The sequence below is a fragment of the Lissotriton vulgaris genome, unplaced genomic scaffold (assembly GCF_964263255.1).
Source record: "Lissotriton vulgaris unplaced genomic scaffold, aLisVul1.2 SCAFFOLD_271, whole genome shotgun sequence".
Classification (NCBI taxonomy): Eukaryota; Metazoa; Chordata; class Amphibia; order Caudata; family Salamandridae; genus Lissotriton; species Lissotriton vulgaris.
Window position 1 is genome coordinate 1 of NW_028242776.1, and position 18,393 is coordinate 18,393.

Here is an 18,393-nt window from a genome sequence, read left to right on the forward strand (position 1 = left end):
CACAAAGAAAGTACACCACCTGAAAATTATATGGCACAGTATTTATGAAACCTACTCATACCCAGATGAGAACTACTGGAATTATGCAGAAGTAGAGGACCAAATTATGCAGCAGGGTTGACTAAATTTAGCGGCACCAAAAGGCAAATTATGCGGCACAATGCTGCACATTTAGTGATAGTATTACCTCATTATTTTGTCTTTTACATTTGTTAACACTGTTTCGACATAAGTTGCACCTCACTAGTAGCGGTTCAACATTCACATTTATGAAGAAGTAAAAGACAGTACCCTAGGTTTGGGACTATACAGAAGAGCGGGGGTCGGGGTTAGTCTGAATTTTGTTTTTTTATCTTTTAGGTTCTTGTTTTAGGGTTATGTGGGAAACAGTTTGCCTCACAAAACCAATAATGCTAAGTTGTTAATATTATTGCCATCACCCAGAGATTCTGCTTACTTATTTGTGTGCAATTACAGCCTGCAAAACATGTTTCTTGCTAGAGTATTTTCAGAATGCCGACCCTAAAGCAAACAAGTGACTCATCTGTGTTGAATTTGAAATTCTGGTTTGTTTTTTCAAGCTTGCAGAGCTTGAGCAGTGGAAAGTGATGTTATGTATCAAAGAAACTCCTACATTATACCCAAATTCAATGAAGTTCATTAGAAAAAAAAAACAGAAAGGTGACCATTCAAACTTTGCAGAGTAACACGTATTGTTGAATTTTTATTATCTTTCTGAATCTTTGAGTAAGGAACGTTGTTGTAGTGCAGTATTATGCAACAAAGTGAATATGAGTGAGAAATAGCACAATGGGCTGCCTACACCTCCTGTTACATCCTGTCACCTGCACCCGATTGACCGTTTGCTAGGGAGCAGTTAGTGCTTCTGTGCTTTTGGTGATCTTGACAATAGTTGATTATCCTTATTCGTTCCAGGAGGGTGTGCCAGAGCTTGGGATCTTCTGAAATTGAACAAGTAGTGGAGTTACATCAGTTCTTCAATGGATTCCAGACTGGTGGATCTTAAATATGTGATTTTGTTCAAGTCCAGAGACTGCTAGAGGTGACAAACCAGCCTGCAAATTAATTTAAATGAGTTTGCCTCCCTATGACGACTGGAAGGGTAATTGGAATCAAATCAAAACACACACTAAGCACTTGGTAGCTTATACACAACATTTGCTTGCATAGGGATTTGTTGCATGTCGGCGCACGTAGCCTTAACTGTGGTGCACAAACACCCTTCTTTACGGAATACAGAGGAACACAATTAGAGGGAAGCTTGCTGAGGCGTGTCTGTTTCCTTCAGTGCCCTCACAGCTGCGGACACACTCAACTGTCCTTCCTCATGTGGCACCTTGCCCAACTGTCCTGCCAATGTGGGCTGATGCCTTGGCCTTCTATCTTGGTAGGCGAGTCATTAGACCCTATTGACTGCATAGGCCACAGACCTCACTGAGCGGCAAGTTTGCTTGTTCTTTCCCTTCTCATCCTACACCATCTTTATTGCCTTCCCCCCTACCTCCCTTCCACTTCTATACCTTCCACTTTCCTGATGCATGCTTGTGATTGTGAGATTATCAGTCTCCACGTTCACATTGTTTTGGAGTCCAAAATGCATACTGCACGGATATTCTGCTGTCATTATTTATTGCAAAACTCAAATAAAAAAAATAAAAAAAGATCAATGTGTGTCCAACCACATCAGCAGAATGCGGAATATTGACTAGGGAAGAAGAGAATTCTACTTCCATTGGATGAATAATGGCAAGAGTGCGCAAGCAAAACCGTTGTACGTAGAGCCACCTTTGACAGTGGGTAAAAGACATTTGTCCCAACCAGCTAGACATGGATTACCCTGTGGAGGTGAGCTGCTACCACCACTAAACACTTCATGATAGTTCTAAGCAAACTTTGTGCAGAGTAGGAGCCTTGGGGACTGCCCTACCACGAAGAAGAGAGCTCTTCTAATTGGGAAATAAAAATCTCTATGACTCAGAATTGGGTGACATTCTGTAAGGTCCCAGTGAACTTCTCCAGAACCAGAAAAGGTTCAAGCAGCCTACATCAAGATTTTTTTTCCCTATCTGCACCTCCGTTTAACCAGAAAATATGTGGAATACGCCCGTTTCCAGCTCAGAAGGGGATCCATCCCTACCACATTGTTTAGAAGAGAGGAGACTGCCTGCTGACACTCAAGAGTTTTAGCATTTGGATTGCCTGATTCAACTGTTGCTGTCTGTTGATCCAGAGGAAGCACAGAGGGCGCTAGAGAGCGGGTAACAGTGAGCAGCAGCAGTGAGCGGCGAGCAGTGGTGAGCAGCGGCAGGAGGAGGAAGACGAAGAGGGCTGTGGTGTGCAGTGTGCGGTGTGCGGCAAGCAGGAACGCCGCCGCCCGGATCCGAGATTTGAAAAGCTGTAAACCAGGAGCCGGACTCCGGACCCGCCGCCACCTCAGCCATCGTCTCAAGTCGCCGCTACAGTCCACAGCGGAGAACGGAGGCGGTGAGAACGAGGAGAAACGCGGCGGTGGCAGCATGCGGAATGCAGGGATGCAGTAAGCGGTAAGCGGAGACCTGCACCTTTACTGCACTGCGCCGCACCGGACTGTACCGCACCGCCACAAATCACCACGCCAATTGCCAAATTTACTCGCGCCCCCCCCCCCCCCCCAGGAGCCAGGAGCACGGCGAGAGTGTAGCACCGTGCACTCAGCAGCACCAGCAGCACCAATCAGCTCTGAGCCCAGAGTCAGAGTCAGACCCCCAAACATCAACGCCAAAACTACAACTAGCATCTAGCATTCGCCCACCAGTACAAGCACCGGTTTTGTAGCAGCATCAGAGGGGGCCAGAGCTCCTTATCCAGCACGAGATTCTAGGAGACTCGTACAGACTAGGAGACCCTACAGACCCCTACAGACTCCATTTTTCACGTGGCTTCCTCCAATCGAGTAGCAGTAACCCAGGACCCGGCAAATCACCTAAGCCAACCCTAAAATGAGGACCAGAAACTCTACTCTAATCCAACCCCAGGAGAAGCCCCGGCCGCACAGCTCTGCCAAGAGACGGAAGGCGAAGCTATTTTACCCTCCAGTATTAGAGCTAGGGGGACCTTACCAAGGCCTAGGGCCCTAGGATGAGGAACATGCAGCGGGAGCGACTGGATCAACTCCAACCCTCCCGGGACAACACATCGATTTCAACGTGGAACTGCCGGCTCCTTCCCTCCCAGCCCACCCCCCAACTGACATCAGGGGGAAGCCTTCTAGTACCCCGAACCCAAACATGCACAAGCCCAGGCTCAGCATTAACCCTTTCGATGCTCATGACGAGCTCAGCTCGTCATGATGCACAGTTGAGCTGTGCTGATGACGAGCTGAGCTCGTCATTAAACAACCAAAATAATCAAAAGTCAGCACAGGAGGGGAAAACGCCTAGCAGCCAAGGTGTTAAAGACCGCTCAAACTGTTCCGCTAGGAACAGAGACATAAGAAGTTTTTTGAACTCCAAAACATCCTCCACCCCCACTTGTCCCAGGACTTCGGACAGTTTGCTCACTACCAAAGTAACAGAGGAAGAAGAGTTGAACTTAACACTTGCAAGCCCTCGGGCAAACAGGATACCCCTCTCACCAACAATACTTACCCTCCAGAGTGGCATGCGCCCCAAACCTTCGATACTGGACATGGTGGCACTCGGACCCACCCAACCAAACATCATAGCCCAGACTCTTCCCCCTTCAGGGGACTGCCAGCGGAGCAGTCCTTCTGCAGCTACAGCGAGTATATATGTCACTTCAGACAGTTCCCACGCCGACAAGAGAGGAGGCACAACTCCCCCCACCATACCAATGCACACAGACTTGTTCTATGACTCCCCGCCCATTGAGGAAGGTGTAACCCGTCAATTATTCGACAGGACCCCAAAACATCTACTGAACCTACCTAGATCGGGCCTCCAAGAAAATGATAAAACGGCCCCATCCCCGCCCTCTGATAGCGGCCTTGTAAACACTAACCATCTATCATCAATCAGTGAAGCCCTTGTCTCAATGACCGGAGCAGCGATAACGCACGCGGACAAGCTTGATGTGCAGATCAACATCCTACAAATAGTGGCAAATCTGATATCGAGGATAGACTCAAAACTGGACAACTTGAATGCCCTGATACGCAAAGCGCAGGACAGCACACAATTCAAACAAGAGTCATGCAGTTGCAGCCCGATTCTGCACAGTCTAGAAAAACTTCCAAATATTATGACCTCTCTAATAGAGGACCTGAAGGGTGAAGTAAATAAAAAAAAACGGTCTGAAGAGCATGCCTTCAATCACACAGGGTCCCTCCCTGGCACACTCCACGGATAACAGCCCGGCCATTCCCTGCCCAAGTAGCTCGGAAAAGCCAGTACCCTTGGCCTCGCCCTCTGCTGGCGGCACAAGACTAACCCTGACGAAGGCTGAAAGTCAGGCCCACCAACTAACCTTCAAGCCGTCCAGCCCAGAGTCACAAAACCTGTCAAGGAAAAACAAGAAAAAATTAAGAAAACAACAAGGAGAAGAAAAATAATGCATAGGCCACCAGCGTTATTCACAATTGGTTACGACCTAATAAGCAGCCTCCTGACAACATCTACCCTGGCAGCCCCCATGCATACAGCAGAAATCACAGGACCATCGACCGAAAACCTACAAATCTTTACTTTAGCTCAGGATCCAAGCTTGCTAGCTCCGCCCGTGGCTTCTCAATCCGCGACAGCGCCAATAACACAAAAACATGCGCATGAATCACAGGCAAACACCCATGATGAAGCCACGCAACACCTGCAGGAGCCTCGCCAAACAAGTTTTGAGAACCCAGCGCAAACCAAGTTCACAATGAGCGAAGCAATAGCCTCCGATAACCCAAAAACTATCAATGTCACCATCGGGGACTCTCAGAGCACCCCCTATGGGCCAACACCCTTTAAGCCGGAGCAAGCCGTCGATAGGCAATGGAATAAGAACTGCTCCCCCAGCACAACGCCCATGGAGGCACCTCAACCGACAACAGGACCAAACCAGCAGACAAACTGTCACCAGCCCGGCTTGATACTAACACCTCCAACCAAAATCCAGGGCAAAATTTGGCTTAAAGAGGCCAGTCCAAGCCAAGCAAATGCAGAGGACCGGAAAATTGCAAATGCTACTTACCAGTATGCATCTGTTCTTGGCATGTAGGGCTGCTGACATTCATATCTGTGCATAGTCCGCCACCTAGTGTTGGGTCCGGATGATTGCACATTGTTGTCCTGGAAGAGTCTTCGAAGTATCACGAGATAGGTGGCTCCTCCCCTGGACTACAGTGCGCATGGGCATCGCCTCCATCCCCAGATTGTTTTTAGCCATTGGCAGAGATGGAGTGAAGAATGTGAGTGATGACCATGCTATGAGCATATGTGTATATAGGAATAAATACTGCAGCTGCTACAGGCGCCGGGGAGGAGGGTGGGCGATATGAATGTCAGCAGCCCTACATGCCAAGAACAGATGCATACTGGTAAGTAGCATTTGCAGTTCGAGGCATGTGGGCTGCTGAATTCATATCTGTGCATAGAATACATAGCAGTCCCTCCATTATCGGCGGCCGCCCATGCCAGCTGCAGCAGTCTGAAAAAGCGTTTTTAGAACAGCCTGACCAACAGCTGCCTGCTGTTTGGAATGCACGTCTACACAGTAGTGCTTAGTGAAAGTATGTGTGGTAGACCATGTGGCTGCTCTACAGATATCTTCTAAGGGAATGTTACCTAGGAAAGCCATAGAGGCACCCAACTTCCTAGTGGAGTGGGCCCTTGGTGGGATAGTGAGAGTGCGCTTAGCTTTAGCGTAACAGATCTGAATGCACTTTACTATCCATCTAGCAATCCCCGCTTTGGAGATAGCGTTCCCCTTGTGTTGTGTGGCAAAAGCAACAAAAAGTTGTTTGGTTTTGCGGAAATCTTTCGTCCTGTCAACATAGTACATCAAGGCCCTTTTCACATCAAGGGTGTGGAGCATGCGCTCCGCCAGCGTCTCTGGGTTTTGGAAAAACACCGGCAATTCAATTGTCTGGTTTATGTGGAATTGTGAGACCACTTTGGGTAAGAATTTAGGGTTAGTGCGGAGCACCACCCTGTTAGCATGTACTTGGAAGAAAGGTTCTTGGATGGTGAGCGCCTGCAGTTCGCTAACCCTCCGTAGCGATGTAATTGCTACTAAGAACGCAACCTTCCAAGTTAAAAATTGGAGCTCACAAGAGTGCAGTGGCTCAAAGGGAGGACCCATCAGCCTGGTTAGAACCACATTGAGGTTCCATTCTGGAGCTGGTGGGGTCCTTGGTGGAATGACCCTCCTGAGTCCTTCCAGAAAGGCTTTGATAGCAGGGACCTTAAAGAGTGACAGGTGCTGCCTATTCTGGAGGTATGCTGCCATAGCAGACAGGTGAATGCGGATGGAAGAGTACGCTAGATTACATCGATACAGGTGAAAAAGGTAACAGATGATGTTTTGAATGGAAGCATCTAGCGGGTCAATGTTGTGGTTAGCACAATAGATGACAAACCTCTTCCATTTAGCCGCATAACAAGCTCTAGTAGTGGGCTTCCTTGCCTCCCGAATGATGTGCATGCAATCGGGAGCCAAACTCTAGGACTTCAGGAGCCAGATCGCCAGGTTGAGCTGTTGCGGATCTGGGTGCTGAATGTCGCCATGGCTCTGCGTCAGAAGGCTGGGAGTGAGATGAAGCCTTCGATGCGGTACCACGGAGAGTTCCAGAAACGTGGTGTACCATGGTTGGCGAGCCCACGTTGGAGCAACCAGGATGAGCGTCATCGAGTGCTGCCTGAGCTTGCGTGCCACCAGCGGTATCAGAGGTGCTGGGGGAAAAGCGTACGCAAATCTGCCTGACCAGTTCATCCACATCGCATTGCCCTGTGATTGGGGGTGTGGGAACCTGGCGGCGAAGCTTTGGCATTTTGCGTTCTCCTTTGTGGCGAACAGGTCTATCTCTGGATGACCCCACATTTGGAAGTACGGTTGGAGTACTGATGGATGTATCTCCCACTCGTGCATCTGATGGCTGTGCCTGCTGAGCAGATCTGCCATTCGATTGTCCTTGCCCGGGAGATGCTCTGCCATGAGGAAGATGTTCCTCTGAATGGCCCACTTCCACATGCTCTGAGCCAGATGAGACAGCTGCGGAGAGTGTGTGCCTCCCTGCTTCTGAATGTAGTACATGGCCGTCATGTTGTCCGTCCGGATCAACACGACCTTGTTGCACAGATGTACTTTGAACGCCTTTAAGGCCATGAAGATTGCCATCAGTTCCAACACATTGATGTGCATCTTCCTTTGCTGTAGTGTCCATAGTCCCAGCACAGTGTAATGTAGTACATGCGCTCCCCATCCCTGGAGAGAGGCGTCCGTCAGGATAATCTGTGGGACAGGCTCTTGGAAAGGTCGGCCCTTGCAAAGGTTTTGTGGATTCCACCAATGCAGAGAGTTGTATGCCCGACCGCTCACCAACACTAGGTCTGTCAGTTGCCCATGAGCCTGAGTCCACTGACGTGCTAGGCACTCCTGAAGCGGACGCATATGTAGTCTCGCGTGCGGGACAATGGAGATGCAGGAGGCCATCATGCCTATCAACTGCATGAACACCTTCGCGGGAAGCGAGTGCTGGGGTCTGAATCGTTGGATCAGCGCCTGGATACTGGCGATTCTCACTGAATTCGGCTGCGCAGTGGCTGCCAGAGTGTCGATTGTCGCGCCCAGATACTGTCGCACGTGGGCGGGCTGGAGATGGGACTTTGGGTAGTTCAGAGAGAATCCCAGATCGTGCAGGAGACTAATGGTGCGTGACACGTGGTCTACGCACTGCTGTTCTGTTTTGGCTTGAATGAGCCAGTCGTCCAGGTATGGAAAGACGTGGACGTGCTGGCGACGGAGATGCGCCGCCACAGTCGCCAGGCATTTTGTAAATACCCTTGGTGCCGTGGTGACCCCGAACGGCAGAACTCTGAACTGGTAATGCTGGTCTAAGATCGTGAATCTGAGATACTTCCTGTGGGAAGGATGCAGGGGGATATGAAAATAGGCATCCTTCAGATCCAACGTAGCCAGAAAGTCCCCCTGTTGAAGCAGGGGAAGCACCTGCTGCAACGTGAGCATATGGAAGTGCTCCGAGAGGATGTACCAGTTCAGGGGCCTGAGGTCCAGGATCGGTCTGAGGGATCCGTCCTTTTTGGGGATCAAAAAATACAGGGAGTAAACCCCTGTTCCCCGCTCTTGCAATGGAACGAGCTCTATCGCCCCTTTTTGCAGCATGACTAGAACTTCTTGCTGCAACAAGGTCAAGTGCTCGCCGGACATAGGACGGCTTCTTGGCGGTATGTCCGGTGGAATGGACGTAAGCTCTAGACAGTACCCGTACTGGATAAGAGACCTCACCCACCTGTCCGTGGTGATGGACCTCCACGCTGGCAGGAACTGCTGGAGTCTCCCCCCGACCGGTGTTGTGTGATCGGGGGGCAGTGACAAGACGTCACTGCTTGTTGGTGGTGGTGGACCTGGAGCCATTGTTTCCACGTCCCCTGCCCTTGATATTATTGCCTCTGTAACCACCTCTACCCTTGTTGTTATACGAGGGCTGGGTGTTACCCTTGTAATATTGTGTAGACTGGGATGCCTGTCCCCGTGATGTGCCTTTTGAATTTGAGCGGCGAAAGGAACCACCCTGAAACTGCTGACTTTGTAAAGCCCCCATTGACTTGGCAGTTTCAGTATCCTTTTTCATCTTTTCCAGGGAGGCATCCACCTCAGGGCCAAACAGATGGTCAGGGTTCACTGTTTGACTCAATATCGTGGTTTGGATGTCGGGTTTGAACCCCGAAATTCTAAGCCAGGCATGGCGTCTAAGTAACACACTTGTATTGATAGCTCTGGAGGCTGTGTCTGCCACATCTAGGGCACATTTGATGGATGCATTTGTAATGAGTTTACCCTCCTGAATGAGCATCTCTCCTGCCTCCTTGTATTGGTCAGGCAAGTGTTGCAGAATGGCCTCTAATGTGTCATAATGGGCCCTATCATAACGTGCAAGCAGGGCTTGGGTGTTAGATATTCTCCAGATGTTAGCTGCCTGTGCAGCAATGCGTTTGCCTGAGGCCTCAAAGATCTTGGACTCTTTGTCTGGGGGAGGAGCGTCACCAGTAGTCTGCGAATTCGCCCTCTTCCGAGCGTTGGAAACAACCAAGGAGTCCAATGGCAAGTGTCCCTTGATATAAGTGGGATCCGTGGGCGCTGCCTTATATTTCCTGTCGATGCGAGGGTTGACCACACGCGCTCGGGTGGGCTCTTTGAAAACCTCCGGTGCATGTTTAAGCACCCCCTTAAGCATCGGTAGCGTTTTGACTTGCTTTTCGGCTACCGAGAAGGTGTCGAATAAGAAGTCCGCATCCACGGGGTCCGAGTGCAGCTCGACGTCGTGGTTAGCCGCAGCTCTCTCTATCAAAGCATTGAAGGCCGCCGAGTCCTCTGTCGGGGACGTCTTGGCGGCGAAAAGTTGAGTGTCCTGACCCGACTGCGGGTCTTCTGTGTCGCCTCCTGCGGCCCAAGGTACATGCTCCTCGTCCGGATCCGAGTACACAGGATAGTTGTACTCGGCATCTTCCTCGTCCGCATCGGCTGCGACAGAATGCGTCGGCGAGTGTTCCAAGGCCTGTGGGGACACCGGTTCCACCAGAGCCGAAGAGTCCGCAGAGTACTTCTTGTTTTTGAGCGGGATCTTAAAAGGTTCCAACGCCGGCTCCGTCGTGATTTTTCTTTTGAGGAGCGACAGTTTCCCGGTGTTGGCGTCGATGATGACCTCACGACGTTCCTCCACCGCATGCGGCTGGAGCCGAAGCTTCGACACCACCAAGGCAGCTTTCAGCGTCAATACCTCCTTTGCGTGTCCGCCCTGTTTCGGCGCGAAGGCTTTCGGCGCCGACTTGGGTGGAAGGGTGAAACGAATAGGCGTTTGCTCTTTAGTAGGCTTAGGCGTGAGCGTAGGCGCTACAGTGTCCTGAGCGGGAACCACAGCGGACTTCCGGATCCGCTGTAAGGGTTCCCCCACCTTCTTCGTAAAGGTTGCAGAGGGCTGGACCGGCTCGAGCGACACCTCATCTTCGAGAGCCTGATCGCCGGTAGGCACTTTCTTCGGGGCCGACGCCCCATGCCTATGCGAGTCGTTGCCCTGACGCTTCTTCGGAGCCGTCTTCGGGTCCCCGACCCCCTTCGGCGTAGACGCAGCCGCGTCGGAGGCCTTCGCCTTCGGCGCCGACCCCGAGGGCTTCGGGTCGGCCATTTTGGCGTGGCTCTTCAAGTCGGCCATTTTGGTTTTCTTGGAAGTTGACGCCTCCAGAACCTTCTTTACCAACGCAACTTTCAGTTTCGGTTTTGCATCCGAGGGTGCGTGACCAGTTGGCTTCACTTTCGTTTTCTTCAACATAAGTGATGGCTTAGAAATGTCCGTGACCGGGCCCGGAGGCAGGGACGTAGGACTCATAGTTAGATCTTGGGTAAGGCCCGAAGGCGATCCCTCGACCTGGGTCGTATGAAGGGGAATAGCCCCTGAGTCTGGTTGGGGATGCTCCTCCTCTGAGCTATCTCCCATCGTGGCACAAGCCTGATCGCCGTCCCCTACCTCGTCGGAGACTTCGTCATAGTCCTCCTCACCCGCGTCGTAGGTCTCCTCCTCGGACGCGGGGCCAGAGTCCGATACTCGCACGTCGTCTTCTCCCTCGACAGATTCCTGGAAAATGTCATCTGGTGGGGGTGCCGAAGCCGATAATTGAGCCTGGAGCCGATTGGCCCGGCGAATCTTTAAAGTCTTCTTGCTTCGGAATTTCGAACACGCCATGCAGGTGTCTTCGCGGTGATCCGGTGACAAGCAGGTATTGCACACAGGGTGCACGTCGAGGTGTGAATATTTGGAGTGACACAGCGGACACTTTTTGAATGGAGTCCGCGCCCATAGCAAAGGGTGTAGTGTAGGCCCGTCCGCGCCGAAAGCACGTGGAAGGGCAGCAAGAGATCGGAGCTGAGAGTCAGAAAGAAACCCGTACGCAACTATACCGACGCCCAGCCTAAAGACCTTTTGGTCTCGAGTAGAAGAACAACTATCGGTTCCGACAGAGGGAACCGAAACACATCCGAACCCAATGGCGGGAAAAAACAATCTGGGGATGGAGGCGATGCCCATGCGCACTGTAGTCCAGGGGAGGAGCCACCTATCTCGTGATACTTCGAAGACTCTTCCAGGACAACAATGTGCAATCATCCGGACCCAACACTAGGTGGCGGACTATGCACAGATATGAATTCAGCAGCCCACATGCCTCGAACACTGTTATATCCAGAATACACCTTGCAAGGAAAATGGGACATCCTCAACCGAAGTAACCTCTTAACACTCTGCGCAAACCTGCCGGGATTGGAAGGTATAAAAACCAAAGACATCGAAACCATCTCTTTCCTGCCCCCGGACGCAGAAGAAAAAAATGAAACAACGGAATTAACTTTCACCAGACCTGGCGGAGGCACTGAGGAGCCAACAACCATTACTAGAAAGCTGGGGCATAAAGATAAAGGCAAAGCCGACCCAAAAATATCCATTAATTTTAAAAGCATCGAACCTACACCCTAAGCCGGACAATCAGGCTCAGGGCATGGTTGACTCTACACTCACAAACGCTCCTTCCACCCATCGGCGAAAAATTGAGTCTGTACTCCAGGGGTGCAAAGGTAGCATTAACAGCCCAATCGACGGCACCCCAATTAAGATCACAACAAACCTTACTCAAGGAAAACGATTGTGCACAACTAGGGGTCACTCATGCAACGACTGGTCCTGGCTGTCATCTGCACTAAATCCCAGTTCCTAATACAGCTCGCCCCGCAAACTTAGTTCGAACATCTCAACATGCTGCTAGCGAGCGAGAAAAAAATCTAAAGAAAAAAGAGAAATTCACCGAGAGTCTAAAAATATTAACGTGGAATGTCTCAGGACTCAAAAAGCTGCTACTAAGCCCAGCTGCAGTGAAATTCTTGGAGGAAGCAGACATTTGCACACAGGAAACCTGGCTGACCCAACCACTCTCGCTAAGAGGATATGCAGAATATAGTAAAGCGGCTAAAAAGACCAACATATTCAGAAGACCATCAGGGGGAAAGTGCGTGTATATAAAACATGCTTTGAACATAGAATTCTTGGAATTACAGAATCTACCAGACACTCTACAGGCGGGTATCCTGAAATTCCCCCACTCCACCAATACTACTAATTAACATCTACCACAATTCGCAGGAGAATACATCTAACTCACTCATACTCGCAAATCAATTAGAAACTTTACTGCTTGGCCATCCATCATTAGACTGCATTATCCTCGGTGATTTTAACATTCATAACATAGGGGTTTCAACCAAGCAAAAACAACACCGCGGGGGGACCGAAGCACTGAATGAATTCTTAAACTCTCACAAACTGGAGACGGCCCACACATTGCTCTTAAAGAACACCCCGGGAGCCTTGATCGGTCACACGTACAACAACCAAACGACGATCGATTACATCATCTTAATCGATAACCTGCAAGACAAAATGATAAACTTCATGGTTCACCAACGTAATGATAGCGATCACGCAGCCCTAACAATAACCATGAACTTATTGGTGCAATCACGATATCAGCCCATGTGCATGGGTGCATCGGACGGCCAAGAATTAACAAAACTGCCCAGAAGAATAAAATGGGGACAGGTAGCCACAGCAACCTTTAACAACTGGGCAAACAGGTGGGAAGGCTGGCCCCCGTGCAAACACAACCAGGAGATAATAGCTACATGGGAAGGAATCACCTTGACCCTAGCAGCAGAACTTAGGGGAGGTGGGGACAAACCATGGACAATCCACCGGCACCCTCCGACCACACTCGGATTCAACGCAGAAATTAAAACCAGTGCAAACGTAAAGCCTACAGCAAAAACCGCACAATCAAAAACAAAATCCAACTGCAAGAGGTCGCAAAGAGCCACTCCATAAAAGTGTGGGCTGCAAAGCGTAATCATTGCGAGGCTCAGTGGCTGAAAATTTTCGATCTATTGAGCCCTGGATAATCACAAGAGTTCTGGAGTTATATTAGTCATCTTGGTCGAGGCACAAATCATAGAGAAAACTCCCTTGAGGCATCTGTCTGGGTCTGCCATGTAAAAGCGCTTTACAAGGAAGAAGGACTAACCACCAAGCCTCACAACATGACCCCACAAAAACTGGACCCGGCTTTAACTACCAACACAACATCCCCTCCCGGAAAAGCTCTAGTGTCCAAAATATTTAAAAAAATCAGAGCAAACGGCGCACCGTGCCCCAATGGTCTACCAGGCCACTTATTTAAATCAAACATCGAATTCTGGTCTGAAAACCTGACCTACTTATTTTTTGACTGTTGGCTGTCGGGTCTGTGCCTGACTCATGACGAGGCTCGCTCCTGCACCCAATTCATAAGAAAGGGACCAAATCAGACCCAACAAACTACCGCATGATCGCCCTGTTGGACATCGAGGGTAAAGCTTACGCAAGTGCCATCCTGAAAGACCTCACAGACTGGGCAAGCGAAGAAAACCTCCTGCCATTCTGTCAAACCGGTTTCAGACCAGGGTCCTTGACCGTGGATAACATCACAGCACTCTCTTACCTAATCAATCGAGCACGGCTGCGCAAAAGCCTCCCCTTATTTGCCTGCTTCATCGACTATTCTGCTGCGTTCGATGGAGTAGACCGTACCATCTTATGGAGAAAGCTGGTCCACTGGAACATCGATCCGTCCCTGCTAAGAGCGATACAATCTCTGTATCAAAACACCTGGGTAAGAATCAAACTTTCAAACGACTCTGCAACTGACAAGATAGACACAAATCGCGGTTTAAAACAAGGGTGCGTGTTGGCGCCCCTACTGTTCAATTTATATACAGCAGACATGGAGACAGCCCTGCTGGGGGCCACCCTAGTAACACCAAAGATCGGGGCAACCAAAATACATTTGATGCAGTATGCGGATGATCTCGTAATTCTGGACCACACAAAAACAGGACTCCAAAAGGCACTCACCGCCCTGGCAATATATAACAACAAAAACAGGCTGGTAGCAAACCCGACTAAATCAAAAATAGTCATTTTTGGGCACTACCCCCCCCCCCCCCCAAAAAAAGAGCAAAATGGAGCCTCGGCCATTTAACCTTGGACAGTATCCAGAAATACTTATACTTAGGGGTCTCCTTCCATGAATCGGGGTGGTGCGGTACCCACTTAAAGAAAATACAGGGTAAAGGTAAGTCCATCACCTTTGCCCTATGTAAACTACAAGCCCTTACACACAGTCCATCAGCAACGGCCATCCAAAGAGTCCTCAAGGCCAAGTTAATGCCGGCCCTTAACTACGCACAACAGGCGTATCCAGGCAAATTGAATAAGGAGTTGGAAAAAATCCATTGTGGGGCATACAAGAGACTGTATCACCTGCCGAAATGCACAAGAAACACTCTAATTAGCCTGGAATTCTCCCTTAACCAACAAACCCTGGAAGAGATGGCAGCCCTAAGTAAATATTATGCACTCCTCGACGGCGTCGAGGCACTCCTCGACGGCGTCGAGGCACTCCTCGACGGCGTCGAGGCACTCCTCGACGGCGTCGAGGCACTCCTCGACGGCGTCGAGGCACTCCTCGACGGCGTCGAGGCACTCCTCGACGGCGTCGAGGCACTCCTCGACGGCGTCGAGGCACTCCTCGACGGCGTCGAGGCACTCCTCGACGGCGTCGAGGCACTCCTCGACGGCGTCGAGGCACTCCTCGACGGCGTCGAGGCACTCCTCGACGGCGTCGAGGCACTCCTCGACGGCGTCGAGGCACTCCTCGACGGCGTCGAGGCACTCCTCGACGGCGTCGAGGCACTCCTCGACGGCGTCGAGGCACTCCTCGACGGCGTCGAGGCACTCCTCGACGGCGTCGAGGCACTCCTCGACGGCGTCGAGGCACTCCTCGACGGCGTCGAGGCACTCCTCGACGGCGTCGAGGCACTCCTCGACGGCGTCGAGGCACTCCTCGACGGCGTCGAGGCACTCCTCGACGGCGTCGAGGCACTCCTCGACGGCGTCGAGGCACTCCTCGACGGCGTCGAGGCACTCCTCGACGGCGTCGAGGCACTCCTCGACGGCGTCGAGGCACTCCTCGACGGCGTCGAGGCACTCCTCGACGGCGTCGAGGCACTCCTCGACGGCGTCGAGGCACTCCTCGACGGCGTCGAGGCACTCCACGGCGGCGTCGAGGCACTCCACGGCGGCGTCGAGGCACTCCACGGCGGCGTCGAGGCACTCCACGGCGGCGTCGAGGCACTCCACGGCGGCGTCGAGGCACTCCACGGCGGCGTCGAGGCACTCCACGGCGTCGAGGCACTCCACGGCGTCGAGGCACTCCACGGCGTCGAGGCACTCCACGGCGTCGAGGCACTCCACGGCGTCGAGGCACTCCACGGTGTCGAGGCACTCCACGGCGTCGAGGCACTCCACGACGTCGAGGCACTCCACGACGTCGAGGCACTCCACGACGTCGAGGCACTCCACGACGTCGAGGCACTCCACGACGTCGAGGCACTCCACGACGTCGAGGCACTCCACGACGTCGAGGCACTCCACGACGTCGAGGCACTCCACGACGTCGAGGCACTCCACGACGTCGAGGCACTCCACGACGTCGAGGCACTCCACGACGTCGAGGCACTCCACGACGTCCAGGCACTCCACGACGTCCAGGCACTCCACGACGTCGAGGCACTCCACGACGTCCAGGCACTCCACGACGTCCAGGCACTCCACGACGTCCAGGCACTCCACGACGTCCAGGCACTCCACGACGTCCAGGCACTCCACGACGTCCAGGCACTCCACGACGTCCAGGCACTCCACGACGTCCAGGCACTCCACGACGTCCAGGCACTCCACGACGTCCAGGCACTCCACGACGTCCAGGCACTCCACGACGTCCAGGCACTCCACGACGTCCAGGCACTCCACGACGTCCAGGCACTCCACGACGTCCAGGCACTCCACGACGTCCAGGCACTCCACGACGTCCAGGCACTCCACGACGTCCAGGCACTCCACGACGTCCAGGCACTCCACGACGTCCAGGCACTCCACGACGTCCAGGCACTCCACGACGTCCAGGCACTCCACGACGTCCAGGCACTCCACGACGTCCAGGCACTCCACGACGTCCAGGCACTCCATGACGTCCAGGCACTCCATGACGTCCAGGCACTCCACGACGGCCCGACGCAGACTGGAACCGCGTCATAGCTCAGACGTGCCCTTACTGGGGATAACCCCAGAGATTACAGCATGGGACTTGGTAGAGGACCTACCCTCACCCAGAGGCTGAAGATGCCTTCAAACTCCTCTGTTTGAAACCTGGAAGCCGAAGCCCCCTAGAAAAGAAGGTACAGAGAAGACAGGTGTCCAAAGACACAGGCAAGCACAGAGTACAAACCCTGTGAGCTTCAGCTTTGGCCTTCAGTTCAGCTGCAGACAGAGCACATGTCAGACTAGAAATAGTCTAAAGACAAGAAGACTGCAGAAATTCTGCCACAAAAAACACAGCAGAATGCAGATAAAGGCCAAAGACGTCGAGTGAAGCTACAAAAATCCAAAAATATCACAAAAATAGAATAGAAAAAGCTCAGAAAAGAAGAGCTAATGCTCCAGGGTCCTGCTAGCAGGAGCCGGAAAAAAGAACTGAAGGTGAAAGGGACCTGCACTGCATTCTGGGATACTGTGAGGCTTCTGGAAAGTTCTCTTAAAGGCACAGTATCCTGTTTTGAGCCACATAATGGCAGCCTATGGGGCTTGTCTGTCCACTCCTTCCTCTCTATCATTCCAGAGGGTTTTGCTGTTAAAAGCAAGGTTTTTCTCAGTGGAAAACCCTGGACAGGCTGTGCTGTTGTGGTTTTTGGTGGAATTTCTAGTTGCAGTATTGGACAGTGTAGCCTGTGGATATAGGCTGCATTATCTGTCTTTAAATTCTCTCTTAAGTGTCTATGCAGGTCTGCATGTTTGGACAGCTTAAGAGATTATTTTTGATTGCTCCGGGGTCCGCGCACATGGGCGGGACTATTCACTAGATTATGACTATACACAGAGATCCCCTACTACAGAAAGTGTGCACGGTGCGTTATCACAAACCGCTTGAACGATTACGCCCCATTCTTATTGGCCACCCGCCAGTCTCTCCTATGACGCATCGCCCAGATGGATAAACAGGAATTTCAACACTCTAAAGAACTGGGTATCTGTCACATCAAAAACAAGGTTGGAATGGGTTGTGACTCTGCAGTATCCCGGACGAGGCTGCAGCAGCGTTAAGAGAACATTGCGGCATTTTTGTTGCTATGACAACAAAAGAAGCTCTCTCGTCATAGCAACGAAAATTCCGCAAGATGGCGTCGGACTGTCCACAGTCCGTGCGGACACACACATGCTGTCTGAAATGGATAAATGGCAACAGCAGTCATGTTTATCCATGCAGACGCGTGCACGAAAGCCCTTGCCAGAATGTATTACAAAAGGTACTCGCAATAGAGGGCGCAGCACTTGTGCTGCTTTCGCTAGGCGAGACCTAACAGACAAGATTTTAGGCAAGGCCAAACCACCCCGTTCCTGAGAAAGAGTTAAAAGACTTGAAGATAGTCTTATATGTTGTCTGCGTATGTCGATACCTTAGTATCGTAGCCATTCATTTGAACTGGCTTTATTACCAACGTTTGCAGGATTTCTTCAAAAGTGGGTCAATATAAATGTCTAACAGAATTGGAGAGCAGGGGCACCCATGCCTTGTCCCTCTAGGCACATCTATTCAGCCAAACTCTTTACCCATCATTTGGAATCTGGCATATGGGTTACAGTACGTTGCCCAAGATAGCAGCAATCAAACATGGACCAAACCCTTTTGCCCCAAAATCCCCCAATACCTTCATGACACTTGGTCAAATGCTTTTTCTGCATGGAGGAGGATCATAGCCCGAGCCCGCCAGTTACTCCTGCAATATCAAATAGGGATATAGCACGCCCAACATGATCAGTAGTTCCCCGACCAGGTATGAAACCCTGTTGCCATGGTAATACAATATGAGCTATGATTCTCCCCAAGCGGACCACCAGGATATTACAGTAGACTAGAGGATTGGTGTCAGAGTTTGAGGGAAAAAGATTGGTATGAAGCTGGATTACCCCAAGGTTTACCTTTCTTTGGAAAAATGACAATATCCGTGCCTTGCCAAGATTAA

At 51.4% G+C, this 18,393-nt stretch overlaps 1 protein-coding gene across 1 annotated transcript in view; it reads right to left on the reverse strand.

Annotated features, from left to right (window-relative positions):
- Nucleotides 1-4,507: 4,507 nt before the first annotated feature.
- LOC147668843 (vesicle-associated membrane protein-associated protein B-like) overlaps nucleotides 4,508-18,393 on the reverse strand; it is a 101,991-nt gene continuing 88,105 nt past the window's right edge. Inside the window, exon 4 of the mRNA XM_086948402.1 lies at nucleotides 4,508-4,516. Within this exon, the coding sequence (XP_086804528.1) occupies nucleotides 4,508-4,516 (9 nt within the window). The remainder of the gene's footprint in view (nucleotides 4,517-18,393) is intronic.